This window comes from Haematobia irritans, chromosome 5, assembly GCF_050003625.1.
Source record: "Haematobia irritans isolate KBUSLIRL chromosome 5, ASM5000362v1, whole genome shotgun sequence".
In the NCBI taxonomy this organism is placed as follows: Eukaryota; Metazoa; Arthropoda; class Insecta; order Diptera; family Muscidae; genus Haematobia; species Haematobia irritans.
The window spans coordinates 166200470-166223750 of record NC_134401.1 but is presented as its reverse complement, the minus strand read 5'-3'; the positions used below and the strand labels follow the sequence as shown (position 1 = coordinate 166223750).

Here is a 23281-nt window from a genome sequence, read left to right as displayed (position 1 = left end):
AACATTGACTTCAGAAAGTGTTCAATTTTATTTCGTCTCAGTAAAAACTCTTAGTTGACAATTAAATTTTCCGCTTTTTAGTGATTTCTTGGCTGCTTATGTCACGGCCTTGGTCCATAGTTTCCAACGCTATGTCAACCACAATGAAGGGTTCTTTCACATCCAAATTTCCATAATGGAAACGGACGAACCATTGGTGGCTACAAGAAGTTTTGTTAGATTTGGGGATTTTTCCCCCAAACTGTGGGGATATTCTTTCACTTTGGGGATTTGGCTGGGGATATTTCCACTTTCAATAACAGTATTAAATTTGTTATAGAAAGTGTAAAAGCGAAGTACAATAACGTTAAAGGGCTTTGATAGATTTTACAAAAGATTCCTCTCCAACTAAGAGGTAATTCACAAACTTTGTAGAGAAATAGAATTTTGACAAAATTTTCTATAGAAATAAAATTTTGACAACATTTGCTATAGTAATAAAATTTTTAAAAATTATCTACAGAAAAAAAATTTACAATATTTGCTACAGAAATAAAATGTTGACAACGTTTTTTAAACGAATAAAATGTTGAAACAATTTTCTATAAAAAAAGAATTTTAACAACATTTAGAAATAAAGTTTTGACAAAATTTTTTAAAGAAATGTAATTTTGACAACATTATCTGCTATCGAAATAAGATTTTGACAAAATTTTCTATAGAAATAAAATTTTGACAAAATTTTCTATAGAAATAAAATTTTGACAAAATTTTCAATAGAAATCAAATTTTGACAAAATTTTCTATAGAAATAAACTGTTGACAAAATTTTCTATAGTAATAAAATTTTGACAAAATTTTCTATAGTAATAAAATTTTGACAAAATTTTCTATAGTAATAAAATTTTGACAAAATTTTCTATAGAAATAAAATTTTGATAAAATTTTCTATAGCAATAAAATTTTGATATAATTTTCTACAGAAATATAATTTTGCCAACATTTTCTATAGAAATAAAGTTTTGACAACATTTTCTATAGAAATAAAGTTTTGACAAAAATTTTATATAGAAATGTAATTTTGACAACATTTTCTATAGAAATAAAATTTTGACAACATTTCGGTTGCTTTGCAGTCGAAGCGAAGTCAAATACAAATTAAGAATTATCACTTCAGCTTCTCAAATATATCCAATATATATCTCATGGTAATTGATATTAAACCCAAATGAGTTGGTTGTTAAAAGAGAGTGATAGTAAGAGTTGATTTGGGATGAGATGATATGTGTGCTCACATATGTAAGTCCTACAAGTAAGAGAGCAATTATAAATCATGCAAATAGCCAAGAAACAGCTTACGAACATATTGTTCATTCAAAATAGGAAACAAAGTTTTTTTGAAACTATTAAATTTATGATAATTAATTAATTTAATATCGTATAAAATTATTTAATCTATACCCAAGCAATAAGGCCTAGACACCTACACTGAAAGAAGAGTTGTCTTTGCTGAGTAACGAAATTTGAGTTTTTTTATGCTAAAAATTTTTGTATTGAAGTAAATAAAAATCATTAGATAAAATCGCAAAATTCCGGTTTACTTGCTATTTATGCAAATATTTTATAACAAAAGAGAATTTCGCTTGTCTTTAATTTCTTTCCTAAGGAAAATATTTTTTCTTTGGGTGTATAATCGGTTGCTTTGCAGCCGAAGACGTATTTATCACCACTAATAAATAAAAAAGAAAACTAATAAGATAAAATTTATCTTTTCATTTCTATACATAACAACCTCCCCATTCTTAAATTATGTTATTCATCGAATTAAAACACATAGATTATTTCTTTTCATATTTTTTCCAAACTTTTATTAAACTTCTAAGAATTTTATTTTATTTTATTATCTTAAAGTATGTCTAAAAAAGCCAACTAAATTTTTATAATTATTTTTTACAATACTATTTTGGCATTTGCATTATAAATATTACAAAAGAATTCTTCATCAATGGAAACAAAACCAAAAGAATTAAAAATACGAGAGATATAATACAATTTTTTTTTAAATCGTATACAAATAAAATAAGTCTTTATTAGAAAAAAACCAAGAAAAATCCTGTAATGTAAAGGAATGTTTGTTTTTTTTCTAGATTATATCACTTTTGTTTAACATGGAAAATTGGGATTTTAAAAAATAAAAGCTAAAAACTAAAAAACAAATCAACTACAATATTTATTTACAATAAGGGTTTTTTTTACTTTTATAAAATCCTTAATTTGGCTGAGCCAATAGCTTTATACCCCATGCACTTTATTCTCTTATTAGCTTCAGTCTTCTGATTTTGTGACCACTGACACCGGTGTAGAGTTGCCACTTACACTTCCTGTATGTGTGGTATTTAGAGGAGATTTTGGTGAGGCTGCCGCCGATGAAGTTAATGTTACACCTCCTGAGACTATGGTAGTTCCACCCACTGATCCTCCGCCAATTGTGGGACTTTCACGTGGACTGCTATTACTACAGGGCGGACTAACTTGAGCGGCAGAGTGTAATGACAAATTCTGGGGATAAACACTGGCATTGAAAATACCATTGAGATTACTCAAACCCATATATTGGGAGAGAAGTGTATGGAAATTCGGTAGCTTATAGTGGTGGATTAAACCCTGAGGCAAAAGTGCTGGATTGAAGGGCTGATGTAAGGCAAAATGGGGTGGCCAGAATTCTGCTGGTAAACCGGCGGGATGACCAGGAATGCCATGGGGTAAGGGAATGCCCAAGGGGAAATCGCCAAGACCTGCAAGTAGAAAAAATGTGAAAAATAAATTAGCAAGTTTTCTTTAAGGTAAATAAAAAAATTATTAAAAATTAAATAAAAAAAATAAATTTATATTTAATCATAAAATTAACTGATCCAATTAAAAAATTATTTGATAATTTTTTTTTATTAATTTTGATTAATGTTTGTAATTGTTTTTAGTTTTATTTAAGCAATTTGTTGAATCAATTAAATTTTTAATTGAATATTTTTGAAAATTCAATTAAAATTTTAATTGGAAATATTTTGGTGACATTTTTTCTGTGTAACGTCCAATTTATTTGTATAACTTTTTTAAGATTTTGTATAAAACATATGGCAACTCTACTTTGAATCTATTATAGTTTTCTATAGTTTTTTATCTATAGTTTTTTCTCTCTTCTATGTAAACCCTTTACGTTTCTAGTCACAAATTAGAAAATTACGTGACTTTCAGACCGGAAACTTTTTGGCCAAATTGTGTAATTTAATTACATTCACAGAAATATAACAGTTAATCATATACAAAAATCAAAATTACTATGAAATTCTTAATGTTTGTGACACTTACCTTGGTCGGGTAATAAATAACCATTTTTATCTTGATTCATGAATTTCTCACGTTTACGCCATTTGGCACGACGATTTTGGAACCAAACCTAAAACAAAACAAAAAAAAACAAACAAAGTCAATAAAATATTTCTTAAAAAATCATATGAAGGTATAAGGATTATGGGACTAGTTTAAAACCTTGACTATTTCTAAGGAATAATTACCCTAACCAATTATCTTAAACGTTTGTCCGGGGACCATAAACTCATCGCCCCCCTCTACCTCCACCCACTTTTGGGATTTTCTATCATCAGCTAATTTACTCAGCGCCCACGTCCACAATTTTCAATGAATAAACGCCCAATTAACCCCTTTAATCATTGTTGTGTACATACACACTCACCAAAATCTCTCTTAACATCTCGCCATGCATCACCACCACCAACCCCAAAAGTTAAACGTATACATTTAAGCCATCCGTTTTGCTGGCATAACCCCCTATCTTTCGCTCTCTACATATAGAAATCACTTTGGGCCAAGTTTAATACAGTTACTGACAACACCACCATCACCAGTAGCAACAACAGACAATAGAATCCAATCGGAAGTTAAATTCTGTGATTTGCCTTTTATTCACCACCCCATAGCCTCCCACAGAACAAAAGCTCTCACTCTCTATCTCGCACTCTCTTCCCATTCTTAGATCTACCAGCATAACGAATTTCTAAACTCTTGATAAAGTCCCTCTTCAAATAAACACTCGTCCACATGGAATGCTAAAGATGTTAAGATTCTGAATTCTTATACCTAGACACACATACCCACCACCCCCCCATAGGCCATTTCATCATACATCTCCCGGTAGAAACCTTGGATTGAATGTGTGAATGTCTTTCGGTGGTGTGGGTGACCATGAGTTGAGGGTACTTTGTGTCTTATTAAATGCAATTTACAATTGTGTCTTCTTGGTTGTTGGGCAAGTGTAACCGAATTGAATCAATTGTCTATGCTTCCTTAAATGTTTAGGCCACATTGAGAATACAGGGTTCGGGAAAAATCGTTAATGGTTTTGAGGAAAGAAGTGTTAAAGGAATTTGGAGATTCAGTTAGGGATTAATTTTGGGAAAAATCTAATAAGTCGGCTTTCAAATATTGAGTTTTTTATTCTCAATACAATGCCTAAGCTTTATTTTATGTAAATTTAAACTTTTTATGATGTATAACAGTTTAATAGTAAACTGTTATACTACTTAAATCTATTCAAAAACTCATACCATGCAAATATAGTGTTTATTTTGGCATTAAATTGAATTTTTTTCGCGTATAACAGTTTCATGAAAACTGTTATACTGCTTAAATATGTTCATGTTTTCATACCAAACAAAAATACAGTTTATTAAGGCCCTGTATTGATTTTTTCCTTGTATAACAGTTTTAAGAAAACTGTTATACTACTTAAATAGGATCATATTTTCATACTAAACAAAACTACAGTTTAGTAAGGCGCTGCATTGAATTTCTTCTTGTATAACAGTTTCAAGAAAACAGTTATAATTCTAGAATAGGATCATATTTTCATACTAAACAGAAGTACAGTTTATTACAACATCGCATTTAATGTTTTTCATTTATAACAGTTTAAAGAAAACTGTTATAATACTCCAAAACTTCAAAAATCAGTTGTTTTATAAAATTTAACAAAAAAAAATCAAATCAAACCTTGAAAAATTATGTTTACTCTGCTTATATATTAAAATTTCGTCAATATTCCAAGATATTCTATATTGAAAGTTAATTTGCAATACAAAATATTTTCCTATTTAAATATTTTCCTAACCCTGATTATAGACTTTACACACACATACATTATTTGAATAAAACCCTCTTCATGACACGATATCAACATCTTCGACATTGTCATCAACATTATCATCGTCATCATCATCATCATCCTTGTAGTCATTTTGAAAACGAACAATGTAATGCATCTGTGCGTACAGAAAATTAGTAATGATTTCCTGACAATAATTGTTACAAATTATTGTCATACTTTTGTCAGAGATCTAAAGGAAGGCAAAAGATTGTGAAACCAACATTCATCACATCTACACATATGTGTAGGTGGAGAGGGCTAAAATCTTTAACAATATAGACTTGTAAACATTTGAAACATACATGAAAATCAGAAGCCCACCAACCCATAGACAAATTCTACAAAAAAAAATAGGAAAAAGCTTGAACACAATGACATGGGGCTTAAGATTAGACAAAAGCCACTTAAACATTTGTTGTCAGACGAAAAATATTCTATGTAGTAGTGTGAGTATTTGTGTGCGAGAATTCCTCTTTATGTTTATATGTGCGGTTGCTGCCTATAAGGACTATTTTTACTATGAATGAAATTATCACCCATTTTTTACTTTCTTTCTTTCTAGGCAAATGATGATGATTTTCATAATGATGATATGACAATTTTAATTGTTACAAGGACAATTATTAACGTACAATTAAATAAGATAATTATTATGTGAATGCCATAATATATGACTGAGAGAGCAATTATGAACAACTGTCATGTCAAAGAATTGCTCAAAGGAACATCGTATTTACACCTTCATGGAGGATGATACAAGAGGATGTCTTTTCATGGAAACACAAAATCATTGAAAACAAAATTACGGTAAGAGGATTTATAATGGGGGGAAAACAATGGGTAAAAGCAATAGGAATATACTAATTTCGTTAGTATAACAGTTATTTTAAATTGTTATACTAATAAAATCCATATAAGATCATTAACTAAAATAGTAAATTTGTTGTTTTGTAAAATGGAAACTGTATCAGATTTCTCAGTTTTAATAAAACTGTTATATTGTATTAGAAAAGACAATATTGAACTGAATTAAAACTAAGCATTAAAAGGATTTTATTTTTATTTGTTAATAACATTTAAAATTCTAAATTTTTTGAGTATAATATTTAAAATGAAAACTGTTATACAATGCCCTAAACAAAAAAATTTAAATTAAAATATGAAAAAATGTCGAAAGTGGACTGTTTTACATATAGAGAACATAGACAAGTCGAGTTTTTCATTCCAAACACAATCGCTAAGCTTTATTAAATTTTGTGAGTATAATATTTAAAATGAAAACTGTTATACAATGCTTAAACAGAAAAAAATAAATTAAAAAATGCAAAAATGTCACAAATCGACTGTTTTACATATAGAGAGCATAGAAAAGTCGAGTTTTTGATTCCAAACACAATCTCTGCGCTTTATTGGAGGTAAATTTCAAATCTTTATAAAGTATAACAGTTTAGTAAGAAACGGTTACACTGCTTATATATGTTGGAATACCCATATTAAACAAAAACAGAGCTTGTAGCATTGTTTTTTATGTATGACAGTTTACATAAAACTGTTATACTGCTCAAAAACTTAAATAATATGAGTTTTTTTTTCAAAAATCTAAATAAATTGAATGTAAAGATTATAAGGATTTCGTTTGCTTCCCAGCAAAAAAACGTCGTCACAAAAGTAGTTCAAATGTTCTTTTTGGATGCGGAAGTGGTGCCAAATTGGCCCAGAAGTGATGTATTTAATATGGGCATGTCATACGTTGGATGTCCACCATTTCAACAGCCGTTGCATTGAATTTGAATAACTTTTTAGAGTGTGATCTGAATTCGGTGTGTTATGTGTTCAGTATAAAAATAAATAATTTTTATACTTTTTAATGCATTCTAACGCTTGTCTGAATCGTTTGACCACAAATATTTTCAAAAATTTGCGATTTTTCTAGAATGGACTTAGCATTTTTTTTCGATAAAATTTGAATAATTTATGTGATTTTATTAATTCTTACTTTGAAACCATAAAAATTAAAATTACTCATTAAAAATATTAAAAAAAAAAACGAGTTATATAAAAGTTGAATTAAAAGAAATTCCTGATAAAGGAATATCGTAGGAAGGACATTCTTGGAAGTGTTTTTTTGCTGGGTTGTAAAATTTTAAATTCTAAATTTTGAGAGTATAAGATTTGAAAAGAAAATTTAAATATTTTCAATCATTTTCTTTATTGATATTATTTCTTAATTTTTTATTTGATAATATTATCAACCTTAATTCAAAATTTTAATTTGAAATATTTTGCTGATTTTTTTTTTGTAACATTTATAAAATAATTTTCGAATGCATCTTTGGCAATTATTTAGTAAAACATTTTTTTCGTGATGTTTTTTTTTTTTTTAAATTTTTTTAATTTTGTTTTACCAAATCTCGAGCTCCGCATCCATTTTCCTTTGCTCTTTTGCCTTCATATATATACATAATTTTCATAATTATGCTTATTACAGATTCATTAAAAGCAATTATATCATTCATGCGGGTGCAATTAACTTTTCTAGCATAAGCCCAACCCCACAAACACATTTATAGAATTTTGCCAAGAGAAGAATTTCTCTTTACCATAAAGGATTTCTAAAAAAAAAAAAACACTGTAAAACTGGTAGCTAAGCCAAGATGATTATTGAAGAAAATTTACATAAGAAATATTTAATGCTAATGATAAGTCGTTTTAATTAAAATCTATTTTCAAAATGTTTATGACCATGTTGTCATTAGGGAAACCATAACAGAGTTTTAATATTTGAGATAATTTGGGAAAATAGTTTTAAAAGCACTTTTGGGAGGGTTGAAAAAGGACACACTCCTTTTTTGCGCTGTTATACCAGACGAAGAGGGGAGTAGAACAATTACTTAGATGAGTATTTAATAGAGATTTTCCAAATGATTAAAATGGCTTTGGCCTGGTGTTATTGTTTTTATGAACTCAACTTATCAACGATAGGCTTTGTCGGACAACAACAAAAGGGTGCTTACTCGTATACAATATCTGCTACAAGGGTGGCTTTTTGAACAAACAAGAACTCGTAAAAATTCACACATAATTAGGGTGATCAATTTGTTTTCACATCTCTTATGGATGACTGAATAGTCAAGGATGTTTCCCGAAAATGAATAAACAACAACAAATACAATTTAATGCCCAAAGATGAGAAATGACAATTTGTTTGTTATAAACACACAGTTTATGTACTTGACCTATCAATCAGTACAATCAAGGTCCATAATCTAAAGAGATTATTTGAACTCTCTCTCTCTCTCTCTGAATTTAAGGCATTTCGCCAATTTCAAATGAAATGATTACAAATATCCACAGCTAATACTCTTTGATTTGTTTTTTTATGAGAAATAGAAAATCTCTTTTTTACAATTTCATCATTTAATTGGTCATTGATGTTATCACACACACGCACACAGACACAAGCAATAGTCTAGGCTATTGAGTACCGTCCATAATACCTGGTAATCGCGTGTCATCAACATGGTGTATAACAACATTAATGCTTTTACCATGCCACGTTTTATTGTCATATGTCTGATTTCGAATATTGAATATAAAACAGACCTACCCACCCTATCGTCGCTTGGTTTTTGCTTTCTCGCGCCAATTTAATCCTTGTCAATTGTTTTTTGTAACAATTTTGTAGCTTATTTTGCTTTTCATCATAAATGTTTCTTTTTGCCGTAATTTGTTTTTTATTTTAAGCGATTTGGGAAACAATTTTTAACAAGGCAATTATTTGGGGATTTGATAGACTTGCCTATATTGTATAGGTGTATGTGTATGTGTGAAAAAGGATATCAACATACGCTAAAACGCTCATGTGTAAAGGATCTACGGATATGGATGAAGTGGTCATGCGAATAATATTTCAACATAAATATGTACCCATGTGTGCGATGATATCGTTATATTTGTATAACTGGTTTATAATAAATTGGTAACTGCTCAATAGAGACTTCGTCATGCTTATAGGCTTTGTAGAGAATTTGAAACAAGGATTGAATTTATTTGGTCATGATTGAATGGAAACAAAGGATTACGTGAATGGGAGATATGGATTTAATTTTTTTGTAACAATTTCAAAAATTATAAATGCGTATAATATCATATGATGATGAATATTCTGTTGTAGAATTCTAACAAAAAAGGATAGATTGTTTACTGTAATTTTCTATAGAAATAAAATTTTGACACAAATTTCTATAGAAATTAAATTTCGAAACAATTTTCTATAGAAATATAATTTTGACACATTTTTCTATAGAAATAAAATTTTGAAAAAATTTTCTATAGAAATAAAATGTTGACAAAATTTTCTATAGAAATAAAATTTAAAAAATTTTCTATAGAAATAAAATTTTTACAAAATTTTCTAGAAAAATTTTTTTTGACAAAATGTTCTATAGAAATAAAATTTGGACAAAATTTTCTATAGAAATAAAATGTTGACAATTGGTCTACAGAAATAAAATTTTGACAAAATTTTGTATAGCAATAAAGTTTTGAAAAAAAAAATTCTATTGAAATAACATTCTAAAATTTTTCTATAGAAATAAAATTTTGACAAAATTTTCTAGAAAAAATTTTTTTTGACAAAATGTTTTATAGAAATAAAATTTGGACAACATTTTCTATAGAAATAAAATGTTGACAAATTGGTCTACAGAAATAAAATTTTGACAAAATTTCCTATAGAAATAAAATTCTAAAACTTTTCTATAGAAATAAAATTTTTACAAAATTTTCTAGAAAAATTTTTTTTTTGACAAAATGTTCTATAGAAATAAAATTTGGACAACATTTTCTATAGAAATAAAATTCTAAAAATTTTCTATAGAAATAAAATGTTTACAAAATTTTCTAGAAAAAAAAAATTTTGACAAAATGTTCTATAGAAATAAAATTTTGACAAAATTTTCTATAGAAATAAAATGTTGACAAATTGGTCTAGAGAAATAAAATTTTGACAAAATTTTCTATAGAAATAAAATTTTTACAAAATTTTCTATAGAAACAAAATTTTGACAAAATTATCTAGAAAAAAAATTTTTTTGACAAAATGTTCTATAGAAATAAAATTTGGACAAAATTTTCTATAGAAATAAACTGTTGACAAATTGTTCCACAGAAATAAAATTTTGACAAAATTTTCTATGGAAATAAAATTTTGACAAAATTTTCTATAGAAATAAAATTTTGACAAAATTATCTAGAAAAAAAAAATTTTTGACAAAATGTTCTATAGAAATAAAATTTGGACAAAATTTTCTATAGAAATAAACTGTTGACAAATTGTTCTACAGAAATAAAATTTTGACAAAATTTTCTATGGAAATAAAATTTTGACAAAATTTTCTATAGAAATAAAATTTTGACAAAATTTTCTATAGAAATAAAATTTTCTATAGAAGTAAAATTTTGACAAAATTTTCTATAGAAATAACATTTTAAAAATTTTCTATAGGAATACATTTTTGGCAAATTTTTCTAGAAAACAATTTTTTAGACAAAATGTTCTAAAGAAATAAAATTTTGACAAAATTTTCTATAGAAATAATATTTCTATAAAATTTTCTCTGGAAATAAAATTTTGACAAAATTTTCTATGGAAATAAAATTTTGACAAAATTTTCTATAGGAATAAAATTTTGTCAAAATTTTCTAGAAAAAAAATTGACAAAATGTTCTATAGAAATAACATGTTGATAAAATTTTCTAGAAAAAAAAAATGTTGACAAAATTTTTTTAGAAATAAAATGTTGACAAAATTTTCTATAGAAATAAAATTTTGACAAAATTTTCTAGAAAAAAATTTTTTTTGACAAAATATTCTATAGAAATAAAATTTTGACAAAATTTTCTATAGAAATAAAATGTTGACAAATTTTTTACAGAAATAAAATTTTGACAAAATTTTCTATAGAAATAAAATTTTGACAAAATTTTCTATAGAAATAAAGTTTTGAAAAAAATTTCTATAGAAATAAAATTTTGACAAAATGTTCTATAGAAATAAAATTTGGACACAATTTTCTATAGAAATAAAATGTTGACAAATTGTTCTACAGAAATAAAATTTTGACAAAATTGTCTATAGAAATAAAGTTTTGAAAAAAATTTCTATAGAAATAAAATTTTGACAACATTTTCTATAGAAATAAAATGTTGACAAATTTTTTTACAGAAATAAAATTTTGACAAAATTTTCTATAGAAATAAAATTTTGACAAAATGTTCTATAGAAATAAAGTTTTGAAAAAAATTTCTATAAAAATAAAATTGAGACAAAATGTTCTATAGAAATAAATTTTGGACACAATTTCCTATAGAAATAAAATGTTGACAAATTGTTCTACAGAAATAAAGTTTTGAAAAAATTTTCTATAGAAATAAAATTTTGACAACATTTTCTATAGAAATAAAATGTTGACAAATTTTTTACGGAAATAAAATTTTGACAAAATTTACTATAGAAATAAAATTTTGACAAAATTTTCTATAGAAATAAAGATTTAAAAAAAATTTCTATAGAAATAAAATTTTGACAAAATTTTCTATAGAAATAAAATTTTGACAAAATTTTCTATAGAAATAAAATTTTTACAAAATTTTCTATAGAAATAAAATTTTCACAAAATTTTCTATTGAAATAAAATTTTGACAAATTTTGCTATAGAAATAAAATTTTGACAAAATTTTCTCTAGAAATAAATTTTGACAAAATGTCATATTTACAATGATTTACTATAGAATTATCCATTAACGTTCCTTATGGATATATAAAAGTTTACTTCTGAACGGTTATACTTTGTAAATTTTACAAAATAGATATCACAAATTTAAAACTTCATTATTGTGTTTTAATGCAGAAAACACATGACTGTTAAGGTGATGGTATGTTGTCATTTATAAACCACAATAATTAAATTTTAAATTTTTGATACATAATTTTTTTTAAACTTTACTAAGTATAACAGTTTATAAATAAACTATTAACAGTTTATAAATAAACTATTAAATAAACTAGTTTATTATATTTAAAATTTCTACCAAATAAATGTTCTTTGAATATGATTTTCCCACAGTTTTCCTGTACTCCACTATTACTTTCACTCCCCTAATATATTTTATCAATGATTAGTTTCAACAATTAGAGCAATTATCATCATCCTCTAAAAAAAATAATATAGATCACATATTATTTGCTATTTAATTATTTACCTGTACACGTGCTTCACTTAAATCCAAACGCATTGCCAAATCTTCCCTTGTAAATACATCCGGATATTGAGTCTTTTCAAATGCTCGCTCCAATTGATGCAATTGAAATGTTGTAAAGGTGGTGCGTGATCTGCGTTTTTGTTGTTTGTGATATCATATTTTGAGGGGGGAAGGGGAGAGACGGAAAAGAGAAGAATGAAATTAAGAAGATTAAATATACAATGCATACGTAATCACAGAAAAAAGCAAGCAATTGTTTTTTAGTTCAAATTTGTAATTGTGTGTAAATTTTTTAAGAGGATTTAGGATAAACAACTTTAACTTATGTTGAACAAACATACCTTCTTACTTTACGTGGCCTCTCCATATCACCAATATCATGGCCATTATTTAGACTATTCGATAGATCATCATCGGTATTATCAACATCTAAGCCATTGTCTAAATTGTCGGGTGAATCTTCACGTTCACGTTTTTCGGAATGTTGCGTTGCTTGTAAATGCGTTTGATGTGACTGTTGTTGCTGTTGCTGCTGCTGCTGATGGTGATGTTGTTGAGATTGATGATGTTGTTGTTGTTGTAAATGATTATTGTTCAAATGTTGCTGTTGCATATGCTGATGATGTAAAGCCAATTGATGACTTGGTATCAAATGTAAATGGGTATGTAAATGGGGTAATAATGTGGTTTGTATGGGACTGGTGGGATTACTGCTACTACCACCACTACTGCTGCTATTGTTGGTGATATGATGTTGGTTTTGTTGATTCAAGGATTCTGTAGAATCTGAAAATAAAAAGAGAAAACAAAATATGATTTAATATAAATAATAAACACAATTAATTGAAAATGATTTGTATAACAGTTATCCAATTCTAGGGTTCTCTTTTTAGAGTTATAATTTTCAATAGAGTGGTATAAAATCGGCTATATTTTTTTCCACTATAACATTTCTAAAACTGTTATACTATAGTTTTTTAATAATAAAATTGATTTATATTTAAAAACAAATACGATTGTTCCAGAAAAAACTGTCAATAATCATGAACATATTTATTAATCTATAGAAAATTTGGTTTATAACAGGTTTTAAAATGTTATATCAATTTTAGAACTCTTTGTAGTGTAGTGAAATATAAATAAAGGCATGTAGCCACGGTTGCCACTCGAGCCAAAAGATAATCTACCAAATTATGGAGAAAATTTTACCAAATAACTACCAAACAAAAAAATCTTATTTTGCACACTTCTATTTCCATAGAAAATTTTCTCAAAATTTTATTTCTATAGAATTTTTTGTCAAAATTTTATTTCTATAGAAATTGTTGTGAACAATTTATTTCTATAGAAAATTTACACAAAATTTTTTTTCTATCGAATTTTTTGTCAAAATTTTATTCGGGAAAAAATCTTGTCAACATTTTATTTCTATAGAAAATTTTGTCATAATTTTATTTCTATAGAAAATTTTATCAAAATTTTATTTCTATAGAAAATTTTGTCATTTTTTTTCTAAATTTTTTTTTTCTATAGAAACTTTTGTTAAAATTTAATTTCTATAGACAAGTGTCCAAATTTTATTTCTATAGAAAATTTTTAAAAAATTTTATTTCTGTTGAAAATTTTATTTCTATAGAAAATTTTGTCAAAATTTTATTTCTAAAAATTTTAAATTTTATTTCTATAGACAAGTGCCCAAAATTTTTTTCTACAGACAATTTTTTTAATTTTTTCTATAGAAAATTGTTTAAAAATTTTATTTCTATAGGCAAGTGTCCAAATTTTATTTCTATAGAAAATTTTGTAAAAAATTAATTTCTGTACAAAATTTTGTTAAAATTTTATTTCTAATGAAAATTTTGTCAACATTTTATTTCTATAGAAAATTTTGTCAACATTTTATTTCTATAGAAGATTTGCTCACAATTTTATTTCTATATAAAATTTTGTCAACATTTTATTTCTATTTAAAATTTTCTCAAAATTTTATTTCTATAGAAAATTTACTCAAGATTTTATTTCTATAGAAATCTTTGTCAACATTTTATTTCTATAGAAACTTTTGTCAATATTTTATTTTTATTTCTATAGAAAATTTTGTCACAATTTTATTTCTATAGAAAAATTTTGTCACAATTTTATTTCTATAGAAAATTTTCTCAAAATTTTATTTCTATAGAATATATGATCAAACTTTTGTTTCTATTTATGAATCAACTCTTAGTTGGAGAGCAATATTTTGAAAAATCTACCAAAACATTAAACATTCTCCCAATCTACCAAATAGTTAAAAAGCTAGCATTTTTGATAGAATTCTACCAACTGTGGCAACCGTACATGTAGCACAATGAGTTGGTACCTTATGGAGTGACTATTTTGGTAGTTTGAAGAGTTATATCAAATATGTGTTCGACAAACACCCTATTCAAAACCGCACGATTTTTTTATATGGAGTATAACAGTTTTTCGTTGAAAAATATGATCCTAGTTTTAGGCTTGAGATAAAGTGAATGGGAATCATTCAAATTTTTATCAGTATAACACTTTTAAAACTGTTATACTACAATTACATAACTGTTATACTACTATAAATTTTTTATTAAACATCACGAAAATTAACTTTATTTTATAATAAAAGAAAACAAATTGAAATCGAGTCCATTATACCAGTTTCGAAACTATGTTTTCGAGCTTATTCAATTCTTAAATTGAATAAATTTGCTCTACGGAAAAAATTTTATAAAATTTGTATTTTTATTTAATTTAAACATAGTCGCACAAATTTCATTTAAAGTTCTAAAATGTATCCACCTATGAACCACACCATAAACATACGAAATAGCAATAAAATTTTATTGGTTTTTTTTTGCACATAGTGAACGAAATTAACAACCTTTTTGTATGCAAATTAGTTTACCATGACCTTATGGCAGACAATATCCACAGTTTTCACTGCCAATACAATATGGCATGATATGATGAGAATAATTCAATTACAATGATGCTGTAAACGATTCCACTATCTAAAACACCAAAGGTATTAAGAGAGCGATAGAGAGGGTGTGAAAAATCCCTAATATGACACCAAAGATGACCAAGGCCATCAAGGGCTGGTATTGTGACCACAAGCTACTTGAAATTCATGAAAATGTGATTGCATCATGGCAAAATTTCAAATCAATAATGAACATTTTTTTTTGCATCATTTCAAGAATTTAAAATTGATATCCTTTCAAAGATTTATGCTTACTCTTGGCAAAAATTGTATAATAATCAAAAAAATAAAATAAAATCAATTCAATATTTTCGGTAAACATACGAAAATTTTTAAGTACTCAAACAATGGGTTAAAAAATACTCGTACATCAAATGATGCTGAACCAATTCTATTCACCATTCCAGTCTTTTGTATTCAAAAGCCAGCAAACATGACGATGATAATGGGCAAATTTGCAAATTCTTTTACAAAGTGAATGGATATCAATTGAAATTGAATTTTTATTTAGAAGTTAAACAAAACGAAGGACTCGAAGAGCTCAAAATCAACCCAACCCAATCAGCCGGCACATCAGTCAATAAACACTTAAACACAATAAAAAAAAGCTTTAACTTAAAAATAAGCCTTGGCGGAAGAATTGGCAAATAATTGGGTAGGACTGTGTAGGGCTGGGCTGGTTGGATTGATTTTAAAAGGCATGGGTAAAAGTAAAGTTCTTGAAAATCATTTGAAAAAGTATTTAGAGACGCGTGAAAAAACAAAAAAAACGGAAATACAATAAAGTGAAATTGTTCGACACAAGGCGGAAAATAAAGCGCGAAAGGTTTGCCAAACTCAAATTTGAACAATCGAATGAATTGTTACAATAAAATCAACTCTTTCCCGTTTGGGATAATAAGAACTAAATTCTATGGCATAGGAAATTGTAAAGTATCAATAATGATATTTAATTGGAGTTTCCATTAAAACATTGTGGCTTTATATACAATAACTGTTATACAATAGCGAAAACAAATTGATAATTATAATTCCAGCAACACAAATATTAAATAATTTTTATAAAAAAAAATTAAAATAATTTTTGCTTCGCCGCTCTACTTATAAAAGAATTGTAAAATTGTTATACCGATGGTAAATTATGGAACAGAGTACTTATAACAGTTTCGAAATTGTTATATATGGTAAAAAAAAACTATGTTTTCTATGTTACTTTAAACAAAAACTTCAGTTTTTTATTGTCCCATAGAAAAAATGCTACTATTTAATTACCAAACGTAATTTACTAAAGTTATAACAGTTTCAAAAATTGTAACTCTGTTAGAAACAATTTTTTGGGACTAATTTTAAGAATTACTATAAAAATTTGAAAGACTAAAATAAAATAAATTATATTGAAAGAAAAATTAAAAACCCATTTGCGTTATTCTCTCCTAAAACTTGTATATTTGTTTTACTGTAACTGTTATACAACTGTGTAAACATGTGTATTATATATATTTACATCCAATAAAAATTTTTACGTTTTTGGTTCAAAGAACTTTGAATAATATTGCAGAACCAATAATAACAGAATTGTAAAACTGTCATACACTTCCTAAATTGTGTAATAGTGCCTATATAACAGTTTCTAAATTGCTGTAAATGGCAAATTAAATTTGTTTCTCTATATTTCCTTAAATAAAAACTTCAGTTGTCTATTCTCCCTTAACAAAAATGCAACTACGAGTATCTAATTACTAAATATAATTTACTATAGGTATAACAGTTTTATTATGTATATCTCAGTTAGATAACGATTTTCGGAGACTAATTTTAAGAATTATTATAAAACTTTGTAAAACCTCATTTCTTTAATATTAAAACAAAATTTAAAAATCCATTGGAGTTATTCTCATCTGAAACTTGTGTATTTGTTTGACTGTAACTGTTATACAACTTCATAAACATATTTATTATGTATATACATCCAATAAAAAATAAAAATTTGTAATATTTTTGGTTCAAAGAATTTAAAATAAAATTCAAAAATTTTGCAGATATAATTATACATGAATTGTAAAACTTGCATACACTTTCTAAATTGTGTAAAAGTGCCCATATAACAGTTTCCGAATTGCTGTATATGGTAAATAATTTTGATTTTCATTGGTTTTGTTTTTCAGTCTTGTTTTTTGCCATTATTATGATAAATGCTTTTTGAAGTTTGATTTTCTCTATATTCCGTTACACAAAAAATATATTTTTTGTCTTCAATCATGAAATTAATTGATCCCATAAAATTTTAATTGAAATGTTTTCAATCACACAAATGATCAATTAAAAAATTAATATATTTTTTGTCTTCAATCACGAAATTAATTGATCCCATAAATTTTTAATTGAAATGTCTTCAATCACAAAAATGATGGTATCAATTAAAAAATTAATTTAAAGCCTATTAAAAATTTAATTGATCCAATTAAAAAGTTAATTGATCCAATTAATTTTTGTGATAGATTTTTGTTTCCATTAAAAAAAATTGTTGAATCAATTAAAATTTTAATTGAAAATTTTTTAAAACTCAACTAAGACTTTAATTGGAAAAATTTTCGTGATTTTTTTTTTTTTTCTCTGATTAAATAAAAACTTCAGTTGTCTATTGTCCCTTTACAAAAATGCAACTATCTAATTAGTAAATATAATTACTTTAGTTATAACAGTTTTAGTATTTTCATAACACTGTTCTGATGACTAAAACACAAACAAAAAATATAATGAATAAATTTTCTTTAAGCGTTACAAATTTAGTTCTAAAAATTGTCATACCCTAGTATGGACATATTTATTATTTTTATTTTAATTAATTTTTAATTTTAATTAATTGCTCTCTACTTATATTTTATGTTGTATAACACTTCTATATAGTTATAACACTTTGCAAATATTGGTTCTAAGCTTACAAAACACCAATTGCTATATAAGAAGTGCCCAAATATTATTCTAACAATTTATTTATTTTATTTAACACTTTAAAAACTGTTATACTTTCGTTTAAATAATTTTATTTATTATAAACAAATATATATTATTTTTATTTCAATTAATATTTAATTTTAATTAATTAATCTTTGCTTATATTTTTTGTTGTATAACAATTCCATATAATTACAACACTATGTAACTACTGGTTCTAAGCATACAAAAAATAACAATGGCTATCAAAAAAGCGCGCAAATATTTTTCTAACAATTTTTTTCAACCGTCATAAGTCCATCATTATGTAACAAATCTTAATCAATAAAATCAGGTTTCCTTAAGGTCCTTGCTATACAAAAGAATCCTTTTCATAACAATTTTTTTTTTCAATATTCTTTCAAAAGCTATAACGTTTGTTTTCTTATGCATCATCAGCCCTAATAGAATTATTCTTGGATGTTACGTTACAAAAAAAAAAAAAAAAACAAGAGAAAAAACTTCGCTAACACGTTCACCTTTCAAAACCCATAATCAACCTTTAATGAGCCTCAAATTAATAAATGTTTTCCCCATACAATTTAAAATGAACGATACGTCTGCTTCTCAACAGGATAAGCTTGTTCGTCCCAGCATGATACCAATTTCATTGGTAACGACATTCAAAAAACATAAAACAGAGTGTGTGTAATTCAGCAAATACAATTGAGACCATTCGCTGTAGAAACAACCTCCGCGTTTTCAAAAAAATTTTTTGATGCTATTCGGAGGAAAATTATGCATTAGAATTGAATTGAAGCTAAAGAGAGGCCAAAACAACCAGGATAATTTCGTTCTCAAATTGCCCCCAGAACATCAACATCATCCTATCAGTGGTCTGATATGGTCTGCCATCATCAGTTGGTCTCATCATCACCATCATCATCAATGCCATGACAGATTTTGGAGTCATAAGCAAATTATGGAATATATGCTAGCTTCACAAACCACATCCCTCCCATTCTCCTATTCCATCATATTGGCAACAAAAAAAACTCGTCGTGTGTAAAATCGAACAATTTTTGAATTTTAATAAACGTCACCAACATCACCAGCCCATTAACCGTAGGTGGTGTGAATAGAAGTCCTTTTCAGCTGTGTGTATGAATCTGAAATCATGACACTGATGATATCCTGTTGAGCTTTTATCAACTCCGCAAAATAAAAAGAGAAATGCAAAAGCACCCAAAGGTCTCATATAGGTGTCAATTTCATTGAGGAGCCCATTTAATAGCTATTGATATTTTTAGGTGTAGCTAGATGGATTTGACACCCAATAATAGCCTGGTCCTTATAATGCAAAGACCTTTTCGAGAATTAATAGGTGTAATTATGAGATGGAAAATATTTTTATACACAGCGGGTTATGGCAGTAGAGGATTTTTTCAAAAAATTATTAGGGTGCTAATGATGCATAGAATGACATAAAAAAGGTAGGAAATTGGATTTGATAATTTTGATTTATAAAATATTAAATCGAAACTTTGGTAAGACTAATGACATTCGCTAAATACTATGGTATAACAGATTACAGGTATACAACACTGTAATAGTTAAATTATATTTATTTTTATAGAAGTGTTCGATAAAAATCTAATATGGGAAGTTAATAATATATATTTCAATGAACTCTGCTACAGTTAACTTATGGAAACCTGCCCTGGTGTTGTACATGGTCCTTCGATCGGGATATGAACCAGTAACTTGATTTTTCTCTATCTCAATGCATGCAGATAAGTAATTCCATAATAAAACTTACGTTTTTCATTGAGTTTTATTTATTTTTTAAGGATTTTAATCTGTATAACAGTTACCTTATGGTAGTATAACACTTTTCAAACTGTTATACTCATTGAAAATACTTGCAATTCATGTTCATTTACGATCCTATCTCAATATTAACACGACAGATTAACTTCAAACCTTTAAATCGGAAGTCTTGAACCAATGTGGGCAAATTTGATTAGGATTTAAGGTTAAAATGGCAGCCCGATTAAGTTTCCGGCTCACTTAGACTATTCAGTCCATTGTGGATTTTAGGATTTGGTTATCAATAAATTTTTAATTAATCGATACATATATTGCAATTATATTTAAAATTTATCAAATTTTAATAATATATAGAAATTCTTCTTTGTTAAGAAGAATTTTCTTTAAGAACAAATGCGAATTTACGACAACGTAGAAAAAAAGTAGCGAAAATATTCTTTTTGAATCCGGATGTGGCGATGAATTTAACATGGGCTACCCAGCAAAAAAAAATGTGTCCAAAAAAGTAATGAAAATGTTCTGTTTGTATTCGGAAGTGCTACAAAATTAACGCGGAAGAGATGATTTTAACATGGGCTTGTCATAGCACGGATGTCCACTATTCCAACAGCCGTTGCAAACAATTTGCATTACTTCTTAAGGTGTGATCCGAACTCAGTGCTTTGGATGTGAAGTTAGAAAAATTTTTGATATTTTGCCAAATAAATTATTTTTATATTTTTTTTTTTATTTTTAATGCATATTAACTATTGTCTGAAACGTTGACTTCAAATATTTGCAAAACTTCGCAATTTTTCTAGAATGGATTTAGAATTTTTTCCTACCACATTTTAAATAATTTATACCATTTTTCTAATTTTTACTCTGTTTTTACCCTATTTGAAACAAAAAAAAAACAAAAAATTATGAAAAAACGAATTATGAAAAAAATTAATTGAAAAGAACTTCCTAAGTAAAGAACATCTTTGGGAGAATATTTTTCGAAGTACTTTTAAGTTCGGGCCTTTAGAAGAACTTTAAAAATTTTTTTTTTTTGGCTGGGAAGCTATGCAATTATTTTCTCTAATCTTTTCTATCTTTAAAGAAATTTTTTAATGTCAAAATTAAAACTCATCAGAAGAGCAAACTCATATTTCAGTGTATACTGAATTTCTTGAAAATCGCCCAAAAATTGTGACCTCTCTTTGACGTAAAATATATAGATGAGCAAACCGACGGGCTTAACTCCCAAGCTAATTATAAATTTTAATTTTGTATTTGTACAAAAAATTTTCTAGGATTGGATTAAAAAAATTTATAGGCTATTTCCCACATGGTATGAAAATGAAAATAATTTGTTAGCAAGCTTAGATACCTTCTGGGAACCGCTTCAGAAATGTATAAAACAAAATGATAACCAAACGGTATCAAAATCTAAAATTGCTTCCAATCACAAGAGCCAAAAATAATCTACCAAAATTAAGAGCAAATTTTACCAAAATTTTATTTCAAGAGAAAATGTTGTCAACATTTTATTTCTAAAGAAAATTTTGTCCAAATTTTATTTCTAAAGAAAATTTTGTCCAAATTTTATTTCTGTCAAAACGTCAGAATTTTCAAAACTTTATTTCAATAGAAAATGTTGTCAAATTTTTTTTCTATAGAAAATTTTGTCAACATTTTATTTCTATAGAAAATTTTCTCAAAATTTTATTTTTATAGAAAGTTTTGTCAAAATTTTGTTTCTATAGAAAATTTTGTCCAAATTTTATTTTTATAGAAAATTTAGTCATAATTTCATTTCTATAGAAAATTTTGTCAAAATTTTATTTCTATAGAAATTTTTGTCAAAATTTTATTTTTATAGAAAATTTTGTCAAAATTTTATTTCTATAGAAAATTTTCCCAAAATTTTATTTCTATAGAAAATTTTCCCAAAATTTTATTTCTAAAGAAAGTTTTGTTAAATTTTTATTTTTATAGAAAATTTTTCAAAATTTTATTTCTATAGAAAATTTTTCAAAATTTTATTTCTATGGAAAATTTTGTCAAAATTTTATTTCTATAGAAAATTTTGTCAAAATTTTATTTCTATAGAAAATTTTGTCAAAATTTTATTTCTATAGAAATTTTGTCAAAATTTTACTTTTATAGAAAATTTTGTCAAAATTTTATTTTTATAGAAAATTTTGTCAAAATGTCACTTCTGTAGAAAATTTATGGAGTACCTCTAGCAAAACATCAAGAATTCTGCCAGTCTACCAAACAATAACAAATCTACAATTTTTTGTAGAATTCTGCCGTGCTTTCAATACCAAGCTTTATTAATTAATTTTCTATCAGTGTAGGATTTTGCCGTCGGCTTATATTGCCCCCTTTTTATATAAAATTTTCAAACTTACCACTTCGTTTCGTTTGATTTCCCAATATCTGATCGATGCTGTAGACAGCACGTGGTCTCGAAACTGGACTTTCTTGTAGAGGACGTATAACAGGAGCCATTATAGCATGGGAGGCGGTAGTTGTCATCATTATATTGATATATTTTGATAATAATATTTGCAATAAATATTTTTTGTAAATATGTCACAAATTGTATTTATTTATTTTTTAATATTTATTTTATATAAACATTTATTATATTTTCATGTAGAAGCTCTTTATTAGGTTAAATTTTTCACCTCGACCACTAATTGCACTTTTATTCTTCTATTTATAACAAAAACACTTTGCTTGAAATAATGAAAACACTTTTTTGTTTTAATTCACGTCTAATTGTTAACATTTATTTTTGGGAAATTATTAAAAATTTCTTTTGTTGTTTTTTTTTCTGTTTAATATTTGAAAATATTTTTTTTATTTCTCCTTTGCGAAGGATGTAATGTTCTTTGCGACCATTAACCACCGACTAAGCAATGAATGGTCATAACATTAGCATTAAATACAATTATAACAGTTATATTGCTCAAATCCCAATGATGTATGAGTGAAATGGCATATTCCAAAAGATATAAATACAACCCTCTTAGATGACATTCATTCACATCATATAGCAATGGGATTTGGTAACTTCTCTTTCA

General features: G+C 26.2%; 1 protein-coding gene across 1 annotated transcript; it reads right to left on the bottom strand.

Moving 5' to 3' along the window:
• Positions 1-2095: 2095 nt before the first annotated feature.
• On the bottom strand, positions 2096-23078 carry hbn (aristaless related homeobox homeobrain). The gene is made up of 5 exons (XM_075310249.1): positions 22604-23078; positions 12805-13249; positions 12464-12593; positions 3346-3433; positions 2096-2774 (listed from the first exon to the last, which is right to left on the bottom strand). Exons 1-5 carry the CDS (start codon positions 22731-22733, stop codon positions 2305-2307), a joined length of 1263 nt encoding a protein of 420 aa, XP_075166364.1. The 5' UTR covers positions 22734-23078; the 3' UTR covers positions 2096-2304.
• Between the last annotated feature and the right edge of the window lie 203 nt (positions 23079-23281).

What these genes read in the sequence shown, in the direction of transcription:
- hbn (XM_075310249.1), bottom strand. Translation starts at nt 22,733, where the DNA reads ATGATGACAACTACCGCCTCCCATGCTATAATGGCTCCTGTTATACGT. An exon ending in AAATCAAACGAAACGAAGTG is followed by an intron (nt 13,250 to 22,603) that starts GTAAGTTTGAAA and finishes TTTTATTTTCAG; the next exon opens with ATTCTACAGAATCCTTGAAT. An exon ending in AGGCCACGTAAAGTAAGAAG is followed by an intron (nt 12,594 to 12,804) that starts GTATGTTTGTTC and finishes ACAAAAACGCAG; the next exon opens with ATCACGCACCACCTTTACAA.